This window comes from Pelophylax lessonae, assembly GCF_965119305.1.
Source record: "Pelophylax lessonae genome assembly, chromosome: 4".
In the NCBI taxonomy this organism is placed as follows: Eukaryota; Metazoa; Chordata; class Amphibia; order Anura; family Ranidae; genus Pelophylax; species Pelophylax lessonae.
This window is the reverse complement of record NC_138771.1, coordinates 192600897-192628656: the sequence shown is the minus strand read 5'-3', so window position 1 is coordinate 192628656 and position 27760 is coordinate 192600897. Positions and strand designations below refer to the sequence as shown.

At 47.9% G+C, this 27760-nt stretch overlaps 1 protein-coding gene across 5 annotated transcripts in view; it reads right to left on the bottom strand.

The window, feature by feature from the left end:
* Positions 1-210: 210 nt before the first annotated feature.
* The window catches only part of KMT2E (lysine methyltransferase 2E (inactive)), a 176729-nt gene continuing 149179 nt past the window's right edge, over positions 211-27760 (bottom strand). For all 5 annotated transcript variants that reach the window (XM_082254414.1, XM_082254415.1, XM_082254412.1 and 2 more), the window contains 4 exons: positions 14476-14771; positions 4233-4321; positions 2635-2726; positions 211-2365 (listed from right to left, as the gene is read on the bottom strand). In XM_082254414.1, the coding sequence (XP_082110540.1) occupies positions 947-2365; positions 2635-2726; positions 4233-4321; positions 14476-14771 (1896 nt within the window). In that variant the 3' untranslated portion in view covers positions 211-946. The remainder of the gene's footprint in view (positions 2366-2634; positions 2727-4232; positions 4322-14475; positions 14772-27760) is intronic.

The following is a 27760-nucleotide window of genomic DNA, read 5'->3' as shown; positions in this document are numbered from 1 at the left end:
AATCCACTTGTTTCAGCTGGTTTAAGGCGAGCAGAGCTGCAAACTGACAATGCCATAAGCAGTGCAAGAACTGCTGAACCCTAGTTAGGACACATATGGTGTGATTTGCTGTTTAAAATGGGAAAATAATTAAATGCTAGAATAATGCAAGGTGTGGAATTAAAAACACAATACAAAAGTTTTGGAATAGTCAGGAAAAAGTACTGACAATGCATTTTAATGTACAGTTTTAAGTGCTGTAATTATGCCTCAACATTTTGTAAAATGTATGAAAGGACTAACCTGATAAAACAGACATAATTGTGGTTTATTAACATGAATTAAAATGCCCAACGAGTGCTGCAATGTGACAGTATATTACAAAAAAAATTTAAATGTCATATACTGTACTACTTCCACAAAGATCATACAATAAAAAAAACTATGTACAATGTTTTATCAAATGAGGTGGAAGCTGAAAGCAATATACAGGCAAATACAGTATTTACAAAACTTCTAATGAAGTCAAATAGTTAAAACAACTATACATTAAATTACAATTGTGTAAATAAGCAAGGTAGCAATGTAACATTGAAACTGGCGTGTTATCGATATTCACACACAGCACAGAAAAGAAAAGAAAACGTGTTAGTGCTTTTACCTGTGTATTTAAATCACATGTATAAAAACATACAATACAAAACGTTCACTAAATGAATTGAATTTTGACAAGTGATGTTCTGCAGCATAAACTACACTGCAATCAAACAGAACTGGAATGTATACTTAATCTAAAGACTTGAAACTGGCTTAAAAGCACAGATATAAAAATAAAATGAAAGCGCACTGGTAACTGCATTTTTACAAATTTCCATATACAGGCTTTAAAAAGTACCTTTGTAAGGTACATATAAAATGTACAGTTTATTTTACACAACATTTTAAAAATGTTTATGTGAAGCCAAATCTAATGCCAGCCTGAGCCATGGTAGTTATTTTGGAAAGTTGGTGGCACCTGTGGTCTATGAATAGGTATCTGGCCAGGCACTGTAGAAGCCTGCTGTGGTCCTTGCACCCCATGGGGGAGACTTACAGACCCAGGATGGGGACAGAACCCTGCAGCCGAAGCAATACTGTTTGGTCCTTGTGGCTGAATATGAGTCCCCTGACTAGGAATTGGGTGGTGAGGTCCTGCTGCAGGGGACTGGTGTTGTGGCACAGGCCCCACTGTACTGTGAACAGGAGCTTGGGCTGAGTATGAGGCTACACCGGCATGAGCTCCTGAAGGGAAAATTGGAGGTCCTTGGTGAGTCTGTAAGTGCAATCCTTGTGCTGATGCCGAATGGTGTCCAGACCCACCTAAAACATTAGTGGATTGAGGTGGTGGTGGTGGTGGAGGGGGAGGAGGAGCTGCATTTAAAACATGCTGGTGTTGCACTGGCAGTCCTTGATGTCCTGCTGATACATGTTGCATGTGCGAGTGGTGAGGACTAGGGCCTGGTGGGGGAGGGGGAGGTGGTGGCAAATGATGTCCTGTTGTCTGTGAATGAATAATCGTGCCACTAGCAACTGGGACAGCATGAACTGCACCTGGCACGTGGGGCTGAGGGCATCCTGGTGGAGGAGGTGGCGGAGGAGGGGGGACACTTGATGCTGTGCTCTGAAGATGGACAGCAGAGTTTTGTGAAGGCAAATAATGTCCCGAACTGACATGATGTCCTTGAATTGCTGGTTGCCCAGAGGTGGTTGGATGGCCCTGGTTTGCACAAGATGTAAACACAGTTTGCTGGGGAATACTTCCTTTGATTTGACTGTAGTTCTGAAAAGACCCAGAGGGCTGCTGGTTTTGATAAAAGTTAGTCGTTGTTGGAGGAGGAGGCGGCGGAGGTGGGGCAGAGTTGTTTACAGTTTGCTGATTAAATGCAGTATAGACTGTCGTACATTGTCCCGTCTGGGCCTGGGAGAACAACTGTCCACCTGCTGGCTGGGGAGTTGAAGGTTGAAGGTTTTGTGAAACAGGATAGAAGTTAACATGGTTTTCTCTTTGTGGTGTCCCCGTCTGATGTGGTGGAGGGTGATGGGGTCTAAACGGGGACCCTAACTGTTGAGAATGAGGCTTTGGTGAAAGGTAACCATGTTGTATAGGTGTGTGTGGTGAAGCCTTTGGTGACTGTTCCAGATGAGGGGAGGAAGGACAATGCAGCTTTAAAGGTGTAGAAGGCAGCTTCTGTGAATGAGGTTGAGCAACATGAGATTTTGAAAGAGACGGCTGTTTTGCTTGCATCTCTGGTTTGAAGGTGCTTGACGTTTCTGCCGAAGATGTATTTACAGCAGTTTCCTGGGATGGATCAGTCTTTAAGGAAGCCTTAGGTCCTGCAGAACAAGGCTGTAGAGAAAAAAATTACAAGTAAAGACATTGTGTTTGTAGGGTCCTAGGTTTGTTTTAATAAATAATGCCAATTAAATTGTAAGATGATGTATACCTGCACAATTTATAATGAAGTTGGTGTTTATATTAGGATGACCAAAAAATATTTTCATTTCCTTCTTAAAAAAATTGTAATAGAGATATGGGAGTACAGTTCTATGCCTGCTAAAGGCTTGTGTTAAATATTAGCAACATGCTTGATGCATTAAGCATCACTGACATCTTACCGTGTTCTGTCTAGAAGGGCTGCTGCAATTCTTCTGTGATACATCAGGAGATAGGGCTTCTTTTGCACTCTCACCATTCTCCAGGTCAACTTCTAAAAGTCAGTAAATGAAATACAAAAGAGTATAAATGTAGTTCCTTCAGTTTACAAATGGCCAGTGTTTGCAGAAGAGGTGTACGATTCCTAATTTTTTTTTTTATTTTTATCACCTATAAGTACAGGACAACTCCGCTCACTGTGTTCAACAGACAAATAGCACCTTTTACTGCAAATCAGAAAAAGACTAGAATTTATACAAATTAAAAAAAACGTAGACTTCCCGGCCAGCTAGGCTTCTATCTGGGTAAAGTGGGCCCATGTTTAGCTGTGACTAATCATAGGCAAAGTTCAGTTTAATAAGTTACAAAACTGCATGTAACAAATACCGTATTTTTCGCCATACAAGATGCACTTTTTCTTCCCCAAAACTGGGGTGGGGAAAAGTTGGTGCGTCTTATACGACAAATACACATTTTGCCTGCATTAAAACTGCCCCCAACTTTGTGTGGTGCTTGCTCGCAGTCCTCTTTTTATGCTGTATGTGCTGCAGGCTGGATTTGTTGCATGTACTGCGGGCTGTGGAGACTTCTGACCCTCCCTCCTATAGCACGCCTTGTCCCCCCCTCCCGACAGTCTATCCACCTGCTGCCCGGGCACCATGTCAACGATGAGCTTACCGGTATCCATCAGTGCGGGTTGTGCCTCCTCATGTCTCCCCGGGCCACACGTCTGCCCCTCCTGCTCCATATGTTTCCGCTCCTATTTGATTTGATGCCCATGATTGATGGGCAGAAGAATTGATCCGCCAGAGCTCCGCCCCCCGAATCCCAGGGAGAAGACTCAGTCCTCCCTACCTCATACTGCTGCTCCTGCTCCGCCCCCACTTCGCCTACTACTCTATTGGATGCCCATGGATTGATGGGCAGAAGAATGGCTCCACAAGCTCCGCCCCCGAATCACGGGGAGAAGACACACCGCCCTCCCTACGTCATACTGTTGCTTCTGGATAGATCACAGGCAGCGTATGGTGTGTGTGAGAAAGTGTTCAGGCGGGCCAACTACAGGGTAAATTAAATGTAAAATGTGCACACACACCCACACACACACCTAGGGTCTAAGAGAGCCTACAGTATTTGGTTCAGAATCTTTTTTTTCTAGATATTCCTCCTTTAAAATTGGGTGCGTCTTATATGCCGGTGCATCTTATACGGCGAAAAATACGGTAAATGATATTCTATAATCCTAAATGCAGCTGCTTGTCTGGGCAGGCCATGATGAAAGCTATTAAGTCAATCTCGCTGCAGAAATGTTAGACTTAATTCACTGAGGATTTAAAAGGCTGCATCAGAGCAATTGTGTTGCGTCACAACAATTTAAAAAGTTGCGACAGACCAGTAGGTAAGCATTTTAAGGTAAGGTTTTACTGATAAAAAGGAAGTGAAAAGACAAAAAAATGTTAATCCCCTGCTAGGATGTTTTCCAGTGGACAAAAGTTTACTTTATTGTACATTTAAACTTTCAAAGTAAATCACTCTGTTGACCTAAACCCATTTTACTTACCGCCGTCTTTATCCTTTCTGTGGTCGCTCAACAACAAGGCCCTGTGATAGCTTCTTTCTCTAACCTGTTCCACAGAGGTTGACGAAGTCCTGGGAAACAGAACAAAACGTCATTCAATATAAAGCATATATCCTGCTGGTGGTAATTTAACCACTTGCCTACCGGGCACTTTCACCCCCTTCCTGCCCAGGCCAATTTTCAGCTTTCAGCACTCTCACGCTTTGAATGACAATTGCGCGGTCATGCTACACTATACCCATATGAAATTTTTATAATTTTTTTTCACACAAATAGAGCTTTCTTTTGGTGGTATCTAATCACCTCTGGGTTTTTTATTTCTTACAAAAAAGAAAAATGAAAATTTTGAAAAAAAAAAAAACAGTTTATTTTTTGCGAGTAAATTTTGAAAAATACATTTTTCTCCTTCACTGATGTGCGCTGATGAGGCGGCACTTCTGGGCACTGATGAGGAGGTACCAATATGCCGCACTGATGAGCACTGATAGGTGGCACTGCTGGGCACTGAGATGTGGCACTGACGGGTGGCACCATCAGTGCCCACACTTAGTGCCCATAGTGCTGCTAGTCAGTGCCCATCAGTACCTAGATGAGCAGGCACTGATGGGCACTGACTGGCAGCACTATGGGCACTGATTGTGGGCACTGATTGTGGGCACTTATTGTATTTTATTTACCTCTTGTGTAATCAGGGCACTGGTGATCAGTGCCCTGATTACATTTTTCTGTGTCCCCTAACCGCTGATCGGCTCTGCTCTTCCTCACACGCAGTCTCTGTGTGAGGAAGGAGAGCTGGCGATGAGAGATGATCTCATATGTTTACATTTGAGATCATCTCTCAGTCCGATCACGTGTTAAATGGCCGCTGTGATTGGCCATTCACCACGATCTGTGATTGGCTGTGTCCAAGGGACACGGCCGACACAGATTTTCCCCGATGCGCGCTCACGGGAGCGCGCGGGGAGCCTGTCACTGCGGGGCCGTTTAAAGGCGGCCTCCCGGAAATTAGAGCCCGCGCTGTAGCAGTCTTTCGGCTATAGCGCGGGCGGGAAGAAGTTAAAGTTTATTTCCACTATTGCATGCCAATTGGGATAACACATTTGTCACATGTCCTCATTCACAAAGTACAGCCGTGGGCAAAAGTTGAGATCAACAAATATTAAATTTTCACAGTCTGCTGGCCTCAGTTATTCTTTGCCATGAAAATAAACTTAATCCCATAAAAAAAATTTCCACTGCAATTGTGAAAGTGGCTTCAGGATGCCAAAGAAAGTCTAGCAAGCTCCAGGTCTCCTACAGTTGATTGGATGGATGGATGGATGTACAGGCCTATTCAACGAATAGGCCTGTACAATTGTCTGTCTGATCCATTTTGAAATGGTCGCCGCAGACGCAGCCATACCCTTCCGAGGTCCCCCAGGAAGGACAAAGAGAGAATCCAATTTCCGAAAGGATTCAGTCGACGACAGGTAAACCCTGATCGCCCTGACAACATCCAAGGAATGCAAAGCAACCTCCTTAGGATGCTTAGGCTTTGCACAGAGCGAAGGCAAAACAATGTCCTCATTAAGGTGAAAATCAGAAACCACCTTTGGAAGAAAGGACGGGTTAGGTTGCAAGACCACCTTATCCCTATGAACCACCAGGTAAGGGGAGCGGCAAGACAAGGCCGCCAACTCTGACACTCTGCGAGGAGACGTGATTGCCACAAGAAAGGCAACCTTTCTAGACAGCAGAGGTAATGAGATTTCCCTGATGTTTTCAAACGGGGAACGTTGCAATACAGACAGGACCAAGTTCAAGTCCCATGGAGGTAAGGGCTCCCTACGAGGAGGGACCAAGTGACGAACACCTTGAATGAAGGTGCGAATCAAAGAATCAGACGCCATGGGGGCGCTGGAAAAGGACTGCCAGTGCAGATACCTGGCCCTTAATCGTGGCCAACGCAAGGCGCTGGTCCATACCAGTCTGAAGGAAAGCCAGCACTCTCGCCACCGAGTATGAACGAGGAGAGAAGCCCCTGGACTCACACCAGGCAAAATAAGCTTTCCATGTACGGTAATAAATCTTACCAGATGATGCTTTTCTAGCCTTAATTAAGGTAGGAATGACCTCTGAGGAGAGACCCCTGTCCCTCAGGACCTGGCTTTCAACAACCATGCCGTTAAAGCAAGCGACTGTAAAGCAGGATGGAAGATCGATCCCTGAGACAGTAGATCATCTCGCATTGGCAGCCGCCATGGAGGCTCGACGGCCAGGTGAACGATGTCCGCGTACGAGGACCGGCCTGGAAAGTCCGGCGCCACCAGAATCACCAATATTGGCTCCGAGGCCAACCTGCGAAGGAACCTGGACAACAACTGAATCGGAGGAAAGGCATACATCAGATGATACTGATGCCAAGGCACTACCAACGCATCCGAGGCATCTGCCAGAGGATCGCGCGTTCTTGCCACGAACCTTTCCACCTTGTGGTTTAGCCGAGACGAACAGATCCACATCCGGGGATCCCCATTTCGCACACAGCATTTGAAACACCTCCAGGTGCAGGGACCATTCCCCCTGGTCCAGGGTCTGACGGCTCAGGTAATCAGCCTGCCAATTCTCTACACCTGTAATGTGAACTGCCGATATTGCCAAGACACGAGTCTCGGCCCAAGACAGAATACTGGTTACTTCCTGGGCCGCCCGGGCACTCTTGGTGCCCACTTGGTGATTGATGTAGGCCACCGCAGTGGCATTGTCCGTCTGCACCCGTACAGGGCGGCCCTGAAGACGGTCGACCAATGGAGTAGGCACAGCCGGAAGGATTTTCCGTACGCCACCGCCGGGGACTGAAGCCACCACAGAAGATCCACTCTGGTTTGGTGACACAGAGACAGAGACACTCTCAGATCCAAGGACTGCGGGAGTCTGTCCCATCTGTTCAGGATCTCCGCTTGGAGAGACCTTGTGTGAAACTGTGCTGACGGTATCGCCTCGAAGGCTGACACCATCAACTCCAGGGCCCGCATACAGGTCCTGAGTGACGAGGATTCGTTGTCCCGGGGGGCTCTGACCTCGTTCTGTAGGGTCCGGAGCTTGTCCTCCGGCAGAAATACCTTCGCTTGAGCAGAGTCCAGAACCATTCCAAAATATGGGAGACGAACCGAAGGTGGCAAAGTCGACTTCTGTACGTTGATAGTCCATCCGAACTCCTGGAGCGTCTGCACCGTAGTGGACAGATCGCGCAGCAGGCTCTGGCTGGCACTCGACCTTAACAGGAGATCGTCCAGATATCCCAAGACCGCAATGCCCTGAGCCCGCAACAGGCCCAGAACTAGAGCCAGCACTTTGTTAAACACCCTTGGAGCCGAAGCGAGACCGAAAGGCAACGCCACAAACCGATAGTGTTCCTCGGAGGTACCTCTGATGACCCTCGAAAATGGGGATGTGCAGATACGCATCCTTCAGGTCGATAGAGGCCAGGAACTCGCCTGGACTCAGGGAGGCTACCACCGAGCGGAGCAATTCCATGCAGAACTGCCGAACGTGTACAAAGCGGTTTAGAGCTTTTAAGTCCAGAATTGAACGCACCTTGCCCTCCTTTCTGGGCACGGTAAACAGATTTGAGTAAAACCCCCGAAACCTGCCCCGATGTGGCACTGGGACGATCACCCCCTGGGCGAGGAGATCTCGCACCGCCTGATGCAGGTCCTGTAACCGCCCTGGGGTCAAATGAAGATTTGAGGGAAAGAATCTGTCCGCCGGCCGCGAAAGGAATTCGATCTTGTAACCCGATCGAATGATTTCCTGAACCCATCTGTCCGGAATTTAGAGCAGCCAAGGTTGGAGGAAACCGCGCAAACGTCCCCCCACCCCTGAAATGGGTGACGGCGTCCCATCAGGCAGAGGCAGGCTGGGCAGCTGCACCAGCCTGGCCGGATTTTGGCTTGCCCGCCCAGGGCTTTCTCTGGCCCTTGAAGGGTTTCCCCTTGTTCTGTGCCTTGAAGGCATGAAAGGACCCCTGATTTGGTTTAAAAGAGGGGCCCGCTTACCGCGGAAAAACTAGCCTTTAGGATTATGGAGCAGCAGAGTGCTCTTGCCCCCAGTGACCCCTTTAACCAATTCATCCAGGGATTCCCCAAACAGACGAGACCCCGCATAGGGGATGTCAGCCACCGTTTTTCTCGAAGTCTGGTCAGCCGACCAGCTCTTTAACCATATCAGGCGACGGTTAATCACCGCGACACTAGACAGGCGCGCAACTAATTCAAGGCCACATCACACAAATACATCCTTGATGGATCTGGTCCACCATCGCCACAGTAGTAAGAGGGGCGGAATCAGCCACGAGGGTGCGTTTTAGCACATTGGTCCAGTCCGCCACAGCCTGAGCCGCCATGACAGAGGCGAAAATGGGCTTTAGCAGGGAACCCGCCACCATGTAGGCATGGCGGGCAAGGGATTCCATTCTCCTATCCGTAGGATCCCTAAACACCGGAGAATCCTCGGTGGGTACTAGAGTGGCCTTGTTCAATCTGGCCACAGTGTGATCCACCTGAGGGGCCACACACCAGCGCGAATCCGTAGGAGACGCAAAGGGATAGAAGAGTTGAAACGTTTTTGACACCACAAAGGTGTGTTTTAAAATGACGCCATTGATCATTCACAGTAGCGTGAAACTCAGCGGGGCAAGGGAACACCTGCACCGCCTTGCAGGTCCTGTGTGTGCCAAAAGAGGACAATGCCCAGGGGATTGGGCTCATCCTCTAAATGTAGGATTTCTTTAATGGCAAGAATCAGTGCATCCATAGCTGCGCGGTCCTCGGCCGTCCCAGGGGGGGGGGGGGGGGATCATTCACCCCTGCAACCTCTGCCTTCCCCTCAGACTGAGAAGAGCGAGATCCCTCAAAGGGTACGGCACCTATGGCAACCATATCAGATTCAGAAGACAAGGACAAACGAGGCCTTTTCCTGGCAGCACGTTCAGACATCAGAATCTCCACTTTGGACACCAAAGTCGCCACTGCAGCAGACAAAGTAGACAGAGTAGAGGATTCAGAGGAACCTGAATCCCCCACCAGGGCTGTGGGAAATTTGCCGTCCTTAAAATCCATGTTAAAAACAAAATCCTCTTTTTTAATTTCAGGTACCGGCCCTTTAAGCACGCCGCGGACCCCCGCAGCACACAGCTACAAAGACTGTGAACACACAGACCCTCAATCAGGATAACTGATAGCCAGAAGGATTGCACAAGTAAAAAGACAGCAGACAGACCCCCACAAGTGTTACCACCGCAGCCGAACTCTCCAGAGTAAAAGGAGGAAGTGATGTCACCGCAGGAGGCAGGCTAAGGAAAAATGGTTGCCAATAGAAAGTAATGGGAGGCTTCGGTAAAATGGCCGCCGACATGTGCTCGGAACAAACGTTTTGCCACACACAAGATGGCGTCTCAAGGTGCCAAAAAACACCACATCCAATGCTGTATAAGCGCCCATAGTGAAGCCAGACATGCTGCCTACACCTAAAATGGCGGACCGGCGGTTTTTAACCCCGTAGCGGTCGCCACAAGTGTCTGTACCTCCAAAAAGCACCCGAAGGTGACACAGGAGAGGGCCCTCCACAAACCCACACAGCGCACAGGCTGTGAGAGAAAACGCCCGCAGGGACCAGGATCAGGGAGATCAAAAACGCACAGACATGAGGGGATAACACAGACACAGGAATGCCAGCCCCAAACAGAGTCCCAACACAGAATGTACTGCAGATCCACCCTGAAAGGAAGCTTCCAAGGAACATTGGTGACCAGCTGCACCAGATCTTGAGGGGTGGGAAGGCGTAAAAAAGATACTGACCGTATGGGGCCACCAGTGCGTCTATGGCGTCCACCAGAGGATCCCGAATGGTTTTGAAGGGACCCACTACCCTGTCGACTGAGGTAATCCACCTGCCAATTTTCCCCTCCTGTAAGGTGTACGGCTGAGAGGGCTGGAACTAACCGCTTTGCCCACCTTAGAATGCCGGCTACCTCCAGAGCCGCCAGGACACTTGTGCCCCCCCCTGGTGATTGAAATAAGCCACGGCGGTGGCATTGTCAGATTGAATGCACACTGGGCATCCCTGAAAACGATCCGTCCAATGGTCCAGACACAGTTTGATCACTCGGAGTTCCAAGACACTAATCGGTAGACTGGACTGTTCCAAGTGTTCAGATCCCCTGAGCAGAATTTTTGCAGAGGACGCCTCCCCAGCCTGACAAGCTGGCATCCAAGGTGACCACTGTCCAATACAAGGTGAGGAATGATTTGCCCAGTCAAAGCACCAGAGAATGAAGCTACCATATCAGGGAGTCCTTCGTTCCCCCTACTCAGCTGGATCTGATTGTCCAGAGACTGCGGAGTCCTGACCCATTTGCCCAGAATCTCCCTTTGCAGGGACCTCGTATGGAACTGTGCAAACGGAACCGCCTCGAAGGTCAACACCATCAGGCCCAACACCTGCATACAAGTCCAGGGGGATGATCATCTGCTGGACAGCAGGAGACGAATTGAAGCCTGCATTTTGTCCAGAGGAAGTAGCACTCACAGTAAGGCCAAGTCCAGAGTCAGACCCAGATAGTCCAGCTTTGTGGACAGAACCAGAGCAGACGTCTGAAAATGTAGAATCCAGCCAAACTCCTGCAGAGTTTGTATGGTGATCTCCAGGTTTTCCACCAGAGCAGTAGAAGACTCCACTCGAAAAAGGTGGTCATCCAAGTAGCCCAGTACCACGATCCCCCCATTGGCGTAACAAAGCTAGCACCGGTGCTAACACTTTTGTGAAGACCCGAGGAGTATAGGCAAGACCAAAGGGTAATGCCACAAACTGATAATGCTCCCCTCCCACGGCAAAGCGGAGGAAGCACTGGCGGTACAAAGCAGTTCAGCGCCTTGAGGTCCAGGAGTGGACATGCTGTCTTCCTTCCTGGGGACTGTAAACAGGTCAGAGTAAAACCACTTGAAAACATTCCGATGTCGGAACCAGAACAATCACCCCTTGAAAAAAAAGGACCCTGTAAGCGGTCAGGTGCAAGGTTGGAAGGAAAGAAACTTTCCAGAGGGTAAGAACGAAACTCGATCTTGTAGTCGGACCAAATGACTTCTTGGACCCACTTGTCTTGTACCAGGGAAGTACACGGGTCCAGAAACCAGCAAAGAGGTCACTCCTCCCCAGATGACGACACACCTTCATGCTGAAGGAGCCTTTTTCACGGATCTGGAGAAGCCTGCTCTCAACATGCCAGACCAAGTTTGCTTGGATCCCCAGGGGGATGAAAAAACTTCTTATGAGCCGAGAAAGATGGCCCACGTCTATGACGAGGGTCCTTGCCCTAACCAGCCTGCGGATTATCTGCACTCCACATGCAGCGATCAGGAAGGTGGACCGAAAAACCCCACAGCCCCAGCATAGTGAAGGAGGGGGCGAAATGGGCCACATGAACCACCAGACCGATGAGGGGGGGAGGGTTGCCTAATGTGAAGGAGGGGAACCTGGGGGTAAGACTGTTCCATAGAAGAGCCCATGTCCACCCCAACACCCTCCAGAGGGAGAGGGGAGGACAGTTACTTACCATACCAGGAACCAGACAGGCACCGCTCCAGACAGAGCCTCCTCTCCATCGAAATGGGAGGGGGCTGTTGGCCAGGAGGAATGCTGCGACTTGGGCCGAGTCGTGGCTATGTCACGGCCGACCCAACGCTGAGGTCTGTGCGCGCTCGCTTGCCAGACTGGATCTAGATTATCCAGCCCGTTGCTGAGTCCGGCAGTTAACTGTAGATCTCACAGGAGAAAGAAAAAAAAAATCTATCTAAAGAAAAAATTGCCAAGACCAGAGATTCCAGCAAGGAACTAGGTCCTTACTCCTCACTAGGCAGAAAAAAACTTGAGTGCCTATAGCAGAGAGGGAGTATACCCCTTGGGAATGCCCATAGGCATAGCCAGACTTTTTCTGCATATTGTCCTACTCCTGTAGGGGGCAGTACAACCCAAAGGTTAAGAAGATCAGGAGCTATGTCTAGCAATGAACGAAAAATAAATTTGGCTTCCAAGGTAACATACAGTGCCATTTTGGGATTGTACTCCATGCCCTCAGCAAAGGTGAATGCATTTAGCATTTTTTCCAAACCCTTTACAATTTCTAACAGGACTACACAAGGATACCCACTATCCCCGTCCATTTTCAATTTAATGATAAAATCCCTCCCACCTAGGCATTACAGGCTTCCAATTTCACAGCTCTGTCAACAAGATCAATCTCTTTGTGGATGACATTCTACTTGTGACAAATCCAAAGTCTTCCCTACCACAAATATTCCAAGCCTTTACCCAATTTAGCTGCATCTCTTATTAATCGCTTATCCTGGATCTAGGGATTTCTTCCTCTATCAGATCAAAACTTCAGATTAATTCCCCTTCACATGGAGTCCAGAAGGGACCCCCTACCCTTACAGCCTCCACTTGCTCTTTGGTAGCAGGAAATTTTAAACCCCTAACTTCCAAAATTGACAACGAACTTTGACGCTTCGCCAAGTCAGAGCCATCTTGGTATGGAAGACTAGCGGCTCTGAAAATGAACATACTTCCCCAAATTATATATACATTTTCAGAGCCTTACCCATCCCGATCTCAATCCACATAGTCACATCCTTTTTGAAAATCACCAAATCTTTCCTTTGGAAAGGACTGAAGGCCAGATGCTCCCATTCCTCCTTGATTAGGCACAAATCATGTGGCGGGGTGGGATTCCCTGACTTCAGGGACTACTATTGGAGGGTACACTTGGAGCCACTTAAACAGTTTCGTTCAGGTGAAATTCCGATTTGGGCAGAACTAGAGACAGATATGGCCCCCCACTGATAACCTTCAATTGCTCATTAGTGACAGGTGGAAACCTTGGAACCTCTAACTACCATTGCAAGCATGGAGACATTTTAAATTCAGTTACGTTTGAACACACAAACGCCAGCCATAACCCCTTCCTCTCCAAATTTTTGAGGCTATGATCCCTTCCCTCTCGACTAGACCCTATACTGAACCATGAAATAACCTTCCATGACCTCATTAAGGACCAATCCCTGTACACCCTTCAAGAACTGGCTGTTAAACACTATCTACCCCCCAAGGACCAATTTACAGGTGCCAGAATGCTGCATTTCCTAGCTAAATACCCCCTTCCCTCAATATCCCTACCTCCTCCTACTTGGAAGTTCCTTACCCATTCCAAGTCTAATTTGGGAGGGATTTCCCTCTTCTTTAAAACCCCACAGGGCTGGTTTTATGAATAGTATGTTTTGTTCTATGTTAAAGTGGGAATCCAAACTCCAGGCCTTGCTCTCCTCAGCTCAATGGAGATCTACATTTAGCTCAATCACCAATGCTCTCACTGCACGAGCCATACCGAAACTATGATTAAAATCTAACCAATAGATGGCATTATACTCCTTTCAGACTGTTCAAAATATTTTGAACAGTCTCTCCCCTTGTGTTTGAGTGAATGCGACCAGCTAGGGAATCTCCTCTGGAGCTGCCCATGTCTTACAAGTTTTTGGTTCAGTGTTCCGCTTAATCTCCTCCTTCATTGGTATATTGACCAAACCCCAGCCTGCCTTAGCCCTATTAAATCTAGACATTGACCACTTCCCCGTATCCCAGAGACCAGGGGTCACACACATCCTAGAAATTAGGAAAACCGAGGTTTACCCCATCTTTCTGAACTGGTGACTATGGTTAACTCCGACCACTCATTTAAACGCCTCATAGCACTTAATACTTTAAAATATGCAGCATTTTCTCATTCTTGGTCTATCTAGATGAATAAAGCTTCCCTTCGATATGGATGATGCTTGTAAACTAGAGCTGAATTCCCGGCATCTTTCTCTTTTTTACCCCAGCGATGTATATCTGGATCTGAACTATACCTTTTGTTCATAATCTCGTTTTGTTACCTTTTGCTGTAACCCAATTTCAATAAAAAATTCATTGTTAAAGAAAAAAAAAAAGAAAATGTTCGAAATATATCACTCTGTGTGTAATGCATCTATTTAACATAGGAGTTTCACTTTTTGAATTGAACTGCTAAAATAAATGAACTTTGGTGCTATTCTAATTTTATGAGATGCACCTGTGTGTATGTATATATTTTATAAAGGCAAAAAAAGTTATATCTAAACCTTGATGTCCTTTAAAATAGAGAATAAATGCTTACCACTGCACCTCAGGATCACTTTTCTCACCCGAGGCGGCATCCATTACTGGAGAAATTTGGTCTGTATCCTCCGTGGAGATATTCTGGGCTTCAGTTGGCAGTGGAACAGTCACATTAGCTACACTCTCAGTTAGCTCCACACTCTCCACAATGTTGCTGCAATTTTCACCAACACAGTTCCCGACAAGATTTCCACTGTCAGGATGTGGGGAAAGTGTGACCAAGGACAACGTTTCCGGTTTTGAGCCGCTCTTTCTTGCTTCACGTTGTCTTTTTCGGTACTCTAACAAGGATACCTGCATAAAATGTCATAGTTATTAGGCTTTGTAAGTATTTTTTATTTCTTGCACCAAACGTTTTTTTTATCACCAGCACTATATAATAAATATTTACTACAACTTGTGCACTTCTGTTTCAATTTATTTTTCCTGCACAATTTGCTTTATATACTGAGCACCTTTTGAGGGCGTGAACACTGAGCCCATTATTTTGCGCTGGCACTTTAATATTTTATGTTACCACTGAATATTTTCAAATCTTTTTATGCATATGGTCGATTTAATAAATACACACATATAGTAATATATTTTAACATATAGTTTTAACCAGGTAGCGCCTTTTTCCAACCTTTTCTACTTTTATCTCATATTTGCAAGTATGGTATATGAATGCAAAGAAGTAAGCAGGGTTTAAAATACAAAAAAGTCCAATGACAAACAAGAAGTCTACAGTTTTTTTTGTCTGCATTTCAGAGGAGCTTAGAGGAGCTAAAACCAAAACTTTTTCTTCCCATTTTAGATAGAGTAGGGCAGGGCTCGACAAATCCCAGGCGCCAGGTCGTATTGGCGACTATTATTAGCGACCTGGCGCGTGGGCTGCACTGCAAGAGGTGTCTTGTCCCCGTGCATCTCCCTGCATCTTATCTATTGGCCCATGCAATCACAAAGAATGTTGTTCATCCCTTGTGATAGCAATAAGTGAATTAAAAATGTGCCGTGTTAAAAAAGAATAAAAAAAAACGTACCAAAAAATCCTTCTCTCTGAAGTTCGACAGACGCAGCTCTTCCTATTTATAGACTCATAGGGTTATGCTCCTCCTTCTAGGGATAGACACTAAGCAGGAAAAAAAAAAAAAAACAACAACTTGTCCATGCCTATGGGGGCTATCTCAGCAGGCATAACCCCTCAGGCTCTGCTTTTCTCAAACAGTTTAGTTGCAAGCAGTGTTAGAAAAACAAAAAAAAAACCCCCATAACTCAGAGGAACGGGTGCAGCGTCTGTCGAACTTCAGAGAAAAGGATTTTACAGTAAGTGCTTACAAAAATCCAGTTTTTATTGTTCGACAGACGCAGCTCTTTCTATTCATAGACTCATAGGGAAGTCCAAAAGGAACAAGACAAAAAAAAACAAAATTCCCCAATGGCTAAAGTAGTCAACCAAGTAAAATAGAGCTCAACCAGGAACTGGAGCTCACCCGGAAACAATGGAACCCTCAAAGAGAAACAAAAGGAATTCTCTATTAAACAGCAGCCTGCAAAACTTTGCGGCCAAAAGGAGCATCTGTGAATGCCAACACATCTGCCTTGTAGAATTTAGCAAACGTATGCACAGACAAACTTGCCACCTTGCAAACTTGTAACACCGACGCCTGATGGCGAAATGCCAAAGAAGCACTCAGCTTTCACTGGGAACGGAGGAATAGAACCTTCAGTGAATAGGCTTGTACCACTGTCTGCCTGATCCTTCTGGAAATGGTCGCAGTAGATGCAGCCATACCCTTACGCAATCAAAAAGGAGCGTCCGATTTTTGAAAGGACTCAGTGGTCTGTAAATAGACCCTGATCGCCTGAGCCACAGCCAAAGAACACCAAGCATGTTCCTTTAGATGCTGAGGTTTTGAACAAAGTGAAGGCAATACAATGTCTTCATTCAGCTAAAAAAAAAAAAAAAAAAAATCAGAAACCACCTTAGCAAGAAACGACCGATTAGGTCGAAGTACCACCTTATCTCTATGTACCATCAGATAAGGTGATCAGCAAGACAACGCCACCAGACCAACACTCTGAGCAGAAGTGATGGCCACCAAGAAGGCAAACTTCCGAGACAAGGACAGCAGCGAAATCCCCCCAATTCTTTCAAAAGGAGACTTTTGAAGAACAGATAACACCATGAAAAGTACGATTTCCACGTACGATGATAGATCTTCCTGGAAGAGGCCTTCCTGGCCTTCAATAGCGTAGGAATCAAAGAGTTAGAAAGACCAACTGGCTTTCAACAGCCATGCCGATAAAGCCAGCGACTAAAGCAGGATGAAAGATTGGGCATCGAGATAGCAGATCTTCCCTGAAAGGATGTCTCCAAGGAGCAGCGGCGGCCCACCTTACCAGATCTGGAGGCCAGTCTGGGGCCACCAGAATTCTTTCCACCCCTATCCTGCGTAAAAGTCTCGGCAGAAAATTCAAAGTATGGAAGGCATAAATCAGTCGGTACTGACCCCAAGGCACCACCAGTGCATCTGTGGCATCGGGCATAAGATCCCCGGACCTGGCTACGAACCTCTGAACTGACTAGGTGAGGCAAAAAGCGAACAAATTGACCTTGGGTGTTCCCCACCGGACACACAGTAGATGAAAAAACCTCCGGGTGAAGAAAACACTCCCAGGCCGCCAAGACACACTTGGTGATCCCTTGGTGATCACAATAAGCCACAGTCGTGGCAAAGGCCAATTGAATCCAGACAGGACAATCTTGCAGACGAGTTGCCCAGTGGCTCATGCAAAACTGTATTGCCCTGAGCCTCTGCAAAATCGCAGAAAAAGACAGACTGCCAACAGTAACCAGATAATGCCCTGTAACTTTTGCAGCTTGCCCCAGGGAGGGAAGACCCTCACCAAAGCAGAATCCCCTATAAAGCGTACTTGAGAGGAACACGGCTCCAGAAAGAATCAAAGACGTCCCCCCACCCCATCACGCAGACAAAGATCCATCTGCAGATCTGGCCTGGTCCATCTCCGATTTACATGAGCAGGCCTTCTTGGAGCCCCCAGAAGACCTGAACTGCAGTGCTGTCGCTTGCCTGAACCTGATCTGGCTGAGCAGCAAAAGAAGACCCCTGTCTAACACGTGGTGCCTTGCCCTTAGAGGATTGAGGAAGAAGAGTACTCTTCCCTCCAGTGAGGCCTTTGATAAACACATCCAGAGAGGATCCAAACAGCCTCTCCCCTGTGAAAGGAAGATCAGTCAAAGCCTTTTTGGAAGCCTGGTCAGCAGACCAGCTCTTTAGCCACAACATGCACCTAATAGCAATCCGCACTGCCGACGCCCTTTCCACTAACGGGGCTACATCCAGGGACATATCACACGTGAACACCAGGGCTTGAGCCAACTGGTCCATCCGTTCAAGCACCGCAGGGGGGAGGCTTTCAGCTTCCAACTTACTTTTAAGTAACTTCACCCATTCAGTAGCAGTCTGCGCTACCAGAACGTTCACAAAGGTAGACTTCAAGATGTGACCTGCTACCACGTGTAAATGGCGGGACAAGGATTCCACAAGTCTATCAACGGAATCTGCAAAAGTTGGAGACTTCCACCATTACCAGAGTCGCTTTATTCAATCTGGCCACTGGAAAATCCACTTTTGGTGGTACAGTCCACCTAGTGCACACTGCCTCCGCAAAGGGGTAACGGTGTGCAAAACGCTTAGGCACCACCACCATGTGCTTAATGCGTTGCAATTGTTCATCCACAATAGTGTGAAAAAATTCTTGACAAGGAAACACCTTGCTTGACTTATGGAATTTGTGAGAGCCAAAAGACACCTGCACACCTGGCGCTGTGTTTCCCGCACTGAAACTATCAGGGCTTCCACCAACGCGCGTTCCTGGGTGGTGGCTGATGAGGACAGGTCCTCTTCATGGTCAGAAAGCGAAGACACCGACCCCTCAAGGTGATCTGCGGCGACCATATCTATCTCATAGTCTGAGGACCCTGCCGATGGAGGTGAGGGCAGAGGACGTTTGACACCAGAACAGACAAATTCCACTTTTGACATCAGGCCTTGCAAAAAAAAAAAAAAACTGCTATTTCTGGCTGCAACTGTGAACCGGAGGGTCCCGCAGTTGGGGGTCTGCAGGTGAAATTTTTTCCTGGAACACCATTTGCAAATACATTTTTTGAGTATGTCCCTTTATGACCGCATAAAAAACACAGCTTCAACGCTAAAACTGTGGAACCCCAACCCCGATTAGTGTGAATGTATATAGATATATATATATATATATATATATATATATATATATATAATATAGAGCAGGAGGGAAAAAACTTGCCCAGAGAAAAATCCAGTCTGATCAGTATAGAAAACTTAAGTAACACTGAGCTGTACAGGAAGAAGCTCTGCCTCTATTCTGAAAAAAGCCTGCTGCATATCTGTCCAGTCCACGGACCTCAAGAAAATGGCCGCAATAGATTCTCAATGGAAATTATACATAAAATGGCTGCCCATACAAACTACTGGGAACACAGATCATGAACCACAGCGCGCCATGCGGTCTCCGGGACCCCAGGGAGGGTCCCAAAATAGAAAGCATCAAAAGGGTCCCTAACCAGGGATCCACCCCCTCAAATAAGCACAAAAGCAGGCGCATTACCGCCCCCCCAAAGTAAAAAGCTGCTAGGGAAGAGAAAATGCCAAGGGGTATATCCTAAGGGGTGCCAAGGAACTACCAATACAGGGAGGGGCCCACAGCCACCCCGCGACCTCCAGGGGCTTTGGGGGGACAAATTTACTCACCATACCACGGTACAAGGTGGGCGCCACTCCAAAACAGATCACCTCCCACCCGGTATGGGTGTTCCAGGTCGTTTGGGTCCTGGCAAGACGATCCACTCGCAGGCTCGTAGTTATGGACTATAACCTGCTCACGCTCGATGGCCAGGCTGGAAGACCTTAAAGATCTATATTATTCAGTGCGAATACCACCTGGCTGTTGCTTGTAGTTCCTCTGGATCTTGGGTCTCAGGAACTAACTAGTTAAAAAATAAACTTTCCCTGTTACAGCTAAGACTGAAGTTCCAGAAGGGAGCTAGGTCCTATCCCTGACAATAGGCAGAACAAAACCATTTGAGAATAGCAGAGCCTGAGGGGTTATGCCTGCTGGGACAGCCCCCATAGGCGTGGACACGTTTTTTCCCACCTAGTGTCTATCCATAGAAGGAGGAGCATAACAGTCTATGAATAGGAAGAGAGGCTTCTGTTGAAGGATAGAGAAATAGGATTTCTTATTGCTTTCAGGTGTAAATGTGAGATCTGAGGTCTTTTTGACCCCAGATCTCACATTAAAGAGGACATGTCCTGCTTATTTCTATTACAAGGGATGTTTACATTCCTTGTACAGTAAAAAAAGTGTAAAAGTAATCAAAAAAGAAATTTCCATTAAAAAGGGACAGTGTAAAAAGAAAATAAGAAAAACTTTTTTAAAGCGACCTGTCCCTCTGAGCTTGCACGCAGAAGCGAACGCATATGCAAGTCGCGCCCACATAGGTAAGCAGTGTTCAAAACCACACGTGAGGTATTGCCGGGATCCTTCGAGCGAGAGCAATAATTCTAGTACTACACCTGCTCTAACTCTAAATTGGTAACCTGTACAAATTTTGAAAGCATGGCCTAGAGATTTTTAAGTACCAAAGTTTGCCGCCATTCATCAAGTGTTAACAATTTTAAAGCATGACATGTTTGGTATGAATTTACTCGGTGTAGCAATATCTTTCACATTATAGAAAAATAAATTGGGCTAACTTTACAGGTTTTCTTTTTTTAATTCAAAAAAGTTTTTCCAAAAAAAAAAAAAAAAAAATTTGATGTTTGTTTTACCGTAAAATCCTTTTCTCTGAGGTTCGCTGACGGACACCATGTCTTCTTAGGTGCTTGGGCTTATGCTGCTCTCTTCAGGAGTAGGCTTAGGCGGAAACAATTTTGGTTACGCCCCTGAGGCAGTCCCAGGGGGTAGACCATCACTTCCTGTTATAGGACTTCAGTTTGCAACAAGCAGTGTCAGAAGAATACATAACCCAACAGAGAGGCGGGTTCTGTGTCCGTCTGAATCTCAGAGAAAAGGATTTTACAGCAAGAAAAAAAACTGCATTTTTGTAAAATCTTACCGTAAAATTCCTTTCTCCGAGTCCTCAGACAGTCGCCGCCTCCTCTAAGTCATCACTATTGGGTATTGACTTCCGCCCCTGCAGGAGTAGCTAGGCATAAGACTTAGTCAAAAGAACAAAAGCATTTAGCATAGACACACCCATGGGGGCTGTCCCCCTGCAGTAATCCCTCCCAACTCCGTTTGGTAGAATAGCAGTAGGTGTACAAGAAAAAACCCCAAAAGAGGGGCGGGGGCAGCGACTGTCGGAGAAAGGAATTTTACAGAAAGATTTTACAAAAATTCAGTTTTCTCTTACGTCCTCCGACTGTCGCCGCCCCTCATAAGTCATCACTATTGGGATGTCCCAAAGCAGTGTAGACATGAGGGGTGGGAGACGCAACCGTAGAAAAGGCAACGCAGTACCCACATCAGAGAAAGGAACCTTACACGCACAGTAAGAGAACCTTCTGGGCAACAGAAAAGTGCTCAACAGGAGCAACAACCCAGGAAAAAACAAATAACCCAGGGGAGAAACAACCCAACAGCCAGGGACCCCCAAAAAAACAAGTGTCCCCTATGGCACTGCCGCACTGAGAACTCTGCGGCCAAAGGAGGCATCAGCTGATGCCAGAACATCCATCTTATAGAATTTGGAAAAGGTGTGCACTGACGAGCAAGTCGCAGCCTTGCACACCTGGGCCACCGAGGCCTGATGCCAGTAGGCCCAGGACGTACTCCCTCAAAGCATAGGCCTGTACAATGGTCTGTCTGATCCATTTGCCAATGGTCGCCGCAGACGCAGCCATGACCTTCCGAGGTCCCTCAGGAAGGACAAAGAGGGAATCCGATTTCCGAAAGGATTCAGTGGACGACAGGTACACCCTGATAACATCCAGGGAATGTAATGCAACCTCCTTAGGATGCTGAGGCTTCGCACCGAGCAAAGGCAAAACAATGTCCTCATTAAGGTGAAAATCAGAGACCACCTTAGGGAGAAAAGACGAATGAGGTCGCAAGACCACCTTATCCTTGTGACCACCAAATAAGGAGAGCGGCAGGACAACGCCGCCAACTCTGACACCCTGCAAGCCAAAGTGATCGCCACTAGAAAGGCAACCTTCTTAGACAGCAGAGGCAACGACATCGCCCGGATGTTTTCAAAGGGGGAACGTTGCAATACGGACAGAACCAAGTTCAAGTCCCATGGAGGTAGAGGCTCCCTCCGGGGAGGAGCCAAATGTCGCACACCTTGAACAAAGGTGCGAATTAAGGAATGAGACGCCCCAGGGCGTTGAAAAAGAACAGCCAGTGCAGAAACCTGGACTTTGATCGTGGCCAGCGCCAGGCACTGGTCCACACCAGTCTGAAGGAAAGCCAACACTTTCGTCACCGAGCATGAGCGAGGAGAAAACCCCCTGGACTCACACTAGGCAAAATAAGCTTTCCAGGTTGGAAGATCGGTCCCTGAGACAGTAGATCTTCCCGCAGTGGCAGCAGCCAAGGAGGCTCGACCGCCAGGCGAACGATGTTCGCGTACCAGGACCGGCGTGGCCAGCCCGGCGCCACTAGGATCACCAAGTGCGGTTCCGAGGCTAGCCTGCGAAGGAACCTGGACAACAACTGAAAAGGCATACATCAGACGATACTGATGCCAAGGGGCCACCAACGCATCCGAGGCTTCCGCCCGCGGATCACTCGTTCTTGCCACAAACCTTTCCACCTTGTGGTTTAGCCGAGACGCGAACAGATCCACATCCGGGGATCCCCACTTCGCACACAGCATTTGGAAGACCTCCGGGTATAGGGACCATTCCCCCTGGTCCAGGGTCTGGCAGCTCAGATAGTCGGCCTGACAATTCTCCACACCCGGAATATGAACTGCTGATATTGCCGGGACATGAGTCTAGGCCCAAGACAGAATGTCGGTCACCTCCCGGGCCACCCGAGCACTCCTGGTGCCCCCTTGGTGGTTGATGTAAGCCACCGCGGTAGCATTGTCCGTCTGTACCCGAACAGGACGGCCCCGAAGTCGATCCGACCACTGGAAGAGAGAGTTTGATCGCTCTCAATTCCAACATGTTGATCGGAAGGGAGGATTCTTCCTCCGACCAAGTGCCCTGGGCAGACAGGTTGCCCAGGACTCCACCCCAGCCCGACAGGCTGGCATCCATGGTAATCACCGTCCACAGCAACGGACGGAAGGATTTTCCTTCTGACACAGCCGGGGACTGAAGCCACCACAGAAGATCCATTCTGGTCTGGCGACTCAACGAAACCCTCAGATCCAAGGACTGAGGAAGCCTGTCCCACCTGGCCAATCGCTTGAGCAGAGTCCCGAACCATTCCCAGATAGGGAAGACGAACCGAAGGGGACAGTGTCGACTTCTGAACGTTGATGGTCCAACCGAACTCCTGTAGCGTCTGTACCGTAGTCGACAGATCGCACGTCAGGCTCTGACTGGCACCCCGATCTTAACAGAAGATCATCTAGATATCCCAAGACCGCAATGCCCTGTGCCCTCAACAGGCCCAGAACAGGCGCCAGCACTCTGGGAAAGACCCTTGGAGCCGAAGCGAGACCGAAAGTAACGCTACAAACTGATAATGGTCCTCCGCAACGGCAAACCGAAGGAACCTCCAATGACCCTCGAAAATGGGGATGTGCAGATACGCATCCTTCAGGTCGATAAGAGGCCATGAATTCCCCTGGACTCAGGGAGGCCACCACCGAGCGGAAGGAGTCCATGCGGAACTTCCGAACGTGCACGAAGCGGTTCAGAGCTTTCAAGTCCAGGATAGGACGCACCTTGCCCTCCTTTCTGAGCACAGTGAACAGATTGGTGTAAAACCCCCGAAACCTGTCCCAATGAGGCACCGGGACAATTACCACCTGGACCAAGAGGTCCTGCACCGCTTGATGCAGGTCCTGTAAACACCCTGGGGTCAAATGAAGATTTGAGGGAACAAATCTGTCCGCCGGCCGTGAAAGGAATTCAATCTTGTATCCTGATCGAATGATCTCCTGAACCCACCTGTCCTGGCTACGGAGCAGCCAAGGTTGGAGGAAACCGCGCAAACTTCCCCCCCACCCTGGAAACGGGTGAAGGCGTCCCTTCGGGTAGAGGCGGGCTGAGCCGCCGTGCCGGCATGGCCGGACTGTTGCTCACCCGCCCAGGGCTCCTTCTGGCCACCTTGGCCCTTGAAAGGTTTGCCCATGAACTGTGACTTAAAGTCACGAAAGGACCCCTGAGTGTGTCTAAAGGCGGGACCCCGCTTGCCGCGAAATAACTTGTTCTTCGGATTCTGGGGCAGAAGAGTGCTCTTGACCCCAGTGACTCCTTTCACCAAAGTATCCAAGGCCTCGCCAAAAAGGCAAGACCCAGCATAAGGAAAGTCAGCCACCGTTTTCCGTGACGTCTGGTCAGCCGGCCAGCTCTTCAGCCAGATCAGTCGACTGTTAAGCACCGCGACACTAGACAGGCGTGCAGCCAAAAGGGGCCTAATTTAAGGCCGCATCGCACAAAAACATGACCCCTTGATGAATTTGGTCCACCATTTCCAGTGTAGCAGGTGGGGCAGAATCAGACACTAGTGTGTGTCTAAGCACCTTAGTCCAGTCTGCCACCGCCTGAGCCACCATGACAGAAGCAAAAATAGGTTTGAGCATGGAACCCTCCACCGTATAGGCATGGCGGGCAAGAGACTCCAACCTCCTGCCCGTAGGATCCCGGAACACCGGGGTATCCTCAGTGGGAACCAGAGTAGCCTTGTTCAACACGGCCACAGCGTGATCCAGCCTGGGGGCCACGCACCAGCACGCATCCGTAGAAGGCGCAAAGGGGTACAGCAGTTTAAACCGACTAGGCACCGTGAAGGGGCGTTTTAAACTGCGCCATAGTTCATTCAGTGTGTGATGAAACTCAGCGGGGCAGGGAAAAACCTGTGCCAACTTGTGAGCCCTATGTGTACCAAATGAGGACAACGGCCAGAGGAGTGGGCTCATCCTCCAAATGTAGTGTTTTTTTTTCACAGAAGAAATCAAATCATCCATGCGTGCGCATTCCTCAGGTGACCAAGATTCATAAACCCCCTCAGACCCCAGAGGGTCCAGGGACGAGTGAGACCCCGAAAAGGGCATGCCAGCCACAGCAGTCACATTACTATCTGAATCAGAGATAGATAGATAATCTGGGCCTTTTCCTAGCAGCACGTTCAGCCATCAGCACCTCCATTTTTGACACAAAAGACGCCACCACAGCGGCCAAATTAGGTATAACGGGGGGTTCAGCAGAACTGGGGTCCACCACCAAGCCTGGGGGGAATTTGCTGTCCTGAGAATCCATTGCAAAAAATAATAGTGAAAGTACTGGCCCTTTAAAAGGGCTGCGGATAGCGCAGCCCACCGCTATAAAAACACAGTGTACACAAAACCCCCCAAAAGGGACAAAACCGAGCCAGGAAGGATAGAACAGGGAGATATGGAAGAGACAGTCTGCAGAGCCACACAGAGTGTTACCACACCGATCGCTGCTCCAGAGGAAAAGGAAGTGAGGTCACCAGAAGCTGAACTATATGCTGCAAGGCCCAGGGAAAATGGCTGCCCATAGGAATGAATGGAAGGCTTCGGCAAGATGGCCGCCGACGTGCTCGGAACGATCGTTCAGCCACACACAAGATGGCGCCAAAAGCACTACATAGCAAGCTATAGCAAAAGCCCACAGTGAAGCCAGACATGCTGCCCACATCCAAAATGGCGGACCACGCGGTTTTCAGCCGCAGCGGTCGCCTCACATACAGTCTACACCTCTCAAACACTAAAAGTGACACAGGAGAGGGGCCCCCACACCACACAGTGCCAGCAGTGCATTAAAGAAGACCCCCGCAGGGATGGCATCAGGGAGCCCCACAAACGCACAGACATGAGGGGACACACAGCAACACAGGACTGCCACCCCAGACAGAGGTCCCCACACAGAAAGTACTTACCTGTACCGGATGGCGTAGGTTGCCTCTATGAACGGAAAGCCTCTGTCCTCAGATGACAGGGAATGCCGTCAGCCAAAAACGCAGGACACTGCAGCACAGAACCGCAGATGTGTCCAGTGAGGTAGCCACCTCACAGGCTGCATCCCTGCTGCGAGCAGGGATGGGTCATTCATAGCGCCAGGGCGAACCATAGCCGAACGCTCGATGGCGGGCTGGGGATCCATCTGACTCTCTGCCCTGGAGAGCCAGGGCAGCCAGTCCGATTCCCAGCTCCGCATGATCCATCTTCATCCGAAGATCCGACAAAACTAAAGCTGATAAAATAAACAGCTAGTAAAGCAAAGAAAAAAACTGACATTTTGCAAATAAAAATCAAAGAAAAGATTAGAAAGGCTGAGACTGAAGCCCCAGCACAGGGAAGCCTGACTACTCCTGACGCTAGGCAGAGACAAACTGAGTTGGGAGGGATTACTGCAGGGGGGCATTGACCAGTGGGACATCCCCCATGGGTGCGTCTATGCTAAATGCTTTTGTTCTTTTGACTAAGTCTTATGCCTAGCTACTCCTGCGGAGCGGAAGTCAATACCCAATATTGATGATGAGGGGCGGCGACTGTCGGAGGACGTAAGAGAAATTCAATTTTAAAAGAAAAAAATGCCAGGCAGATCTCAGCAAGAAGCCAGGTCCTTACTCCTGACTAGGCAGAAAAAAACTGAAGCCCTTTAGCAGGAAGTGATGGTATATCCCCTGGGACTGCCTCAGGGGCGTAGCCAAAGTGGTTTCAGCCAAGTCCTACTCCTGAAGAGAAAAAAAAAAAAACAACTGGTTACTGTCCACACCTGTAACTGGTCTCTGCAGCAAGGAGCATTGGAAGGGCGATGCATATAACAAGACAAAAAGATTTCCAAGCTCTCCTTACCGACCAATCTGCGACAGACATCTTTGCTGCCATTGTGCAATAGGCTGGATGTTCAGTGTGCCCCTGTGCCTTCAAGAAGGGGTGGGCTCCCTTCAGGTATATCTGTCCTACGTGTATATAAAATTGTGCGCAGGATCTGTGAAAATAATAAAGCTGCAACCTTAGAGCCAAATGGGGGTGAAATGTTGTGTAAAAAATCAGGTGCGCTAAATTAATGTATGTCACAAATCAGAAAGTGGAATATGACACTATAATAAGTATCTATCACACTCCTGTGATGTGTGCCTGGGTTAATGTACAATAAACTGTGTATACAATAAAAAGAGGGTATACATTCATGTGTGAGGGAACATGTATAGTGGGTGGTACTAAATGAAATCGTGTTAAATAATATGTCACTCAGGTGAAAAATTAAGAATGCACACAAACGTACACAATGAAATAATTCTCAACGGAATGGTTAACACTCAAAACAAATAATGTCACCACTACAAAACGTGTACAAAGGGGAAAGGGGGAAAAGGTGCATACACGTGTGGAGGAAGTAGAAATGAGACATTGCTGAAAGTGGAAGCAGAGGAGATACTTGTGGGAGACTTCACCTGTGTCAGCAGAGAGGTATCGCCCAGAGTGTGGATGACCAGGATTGTGGAGAGGCACCAAGATAAGAGTGTGACATTAGCCCTGCTATTTTGTAATCTGGTAAGAGGCTGAACCTCCTACTTGAGTGATTCACTTTCCCTCCTGAGTATTTACTACACGTCTGAGCTGACATCACGCCCTTGAATCTTCTTCCTTCGGGTAAGGGGCCAGTCCCCAATACGGTGGTGGAATCTATCTGCACCTGACAAGTTTAGTGGAACCTTCCTTTTGGATCTCGCCACATATTTGTTTTGGAATATTTGGGACTTTATGCACCTTTTCCCCCTTTCCCCTTTGTACACGTTTTGTAGTGGTGACATTATTTGTTTTGAGTGTTACCATTCCGTTGAGAATTATTTCATTGTGTACGTTTGTGTGCATTCTTAATTTTTCACCTGAGTGACATTTAACACGATTTCATTTAGTACCACCCACTATACACGTTCCCTCACACATGAGTGTATACCCTCTTTTTATTGTATACACAGTTTATTGTACATTAACCCAGGCACACATCACAGGAGTGTGATAGATACTTACTATAGTGTCATATTCCACTTTCTGATTTGTGACATAGATTAATTTAGCATATCTGTCC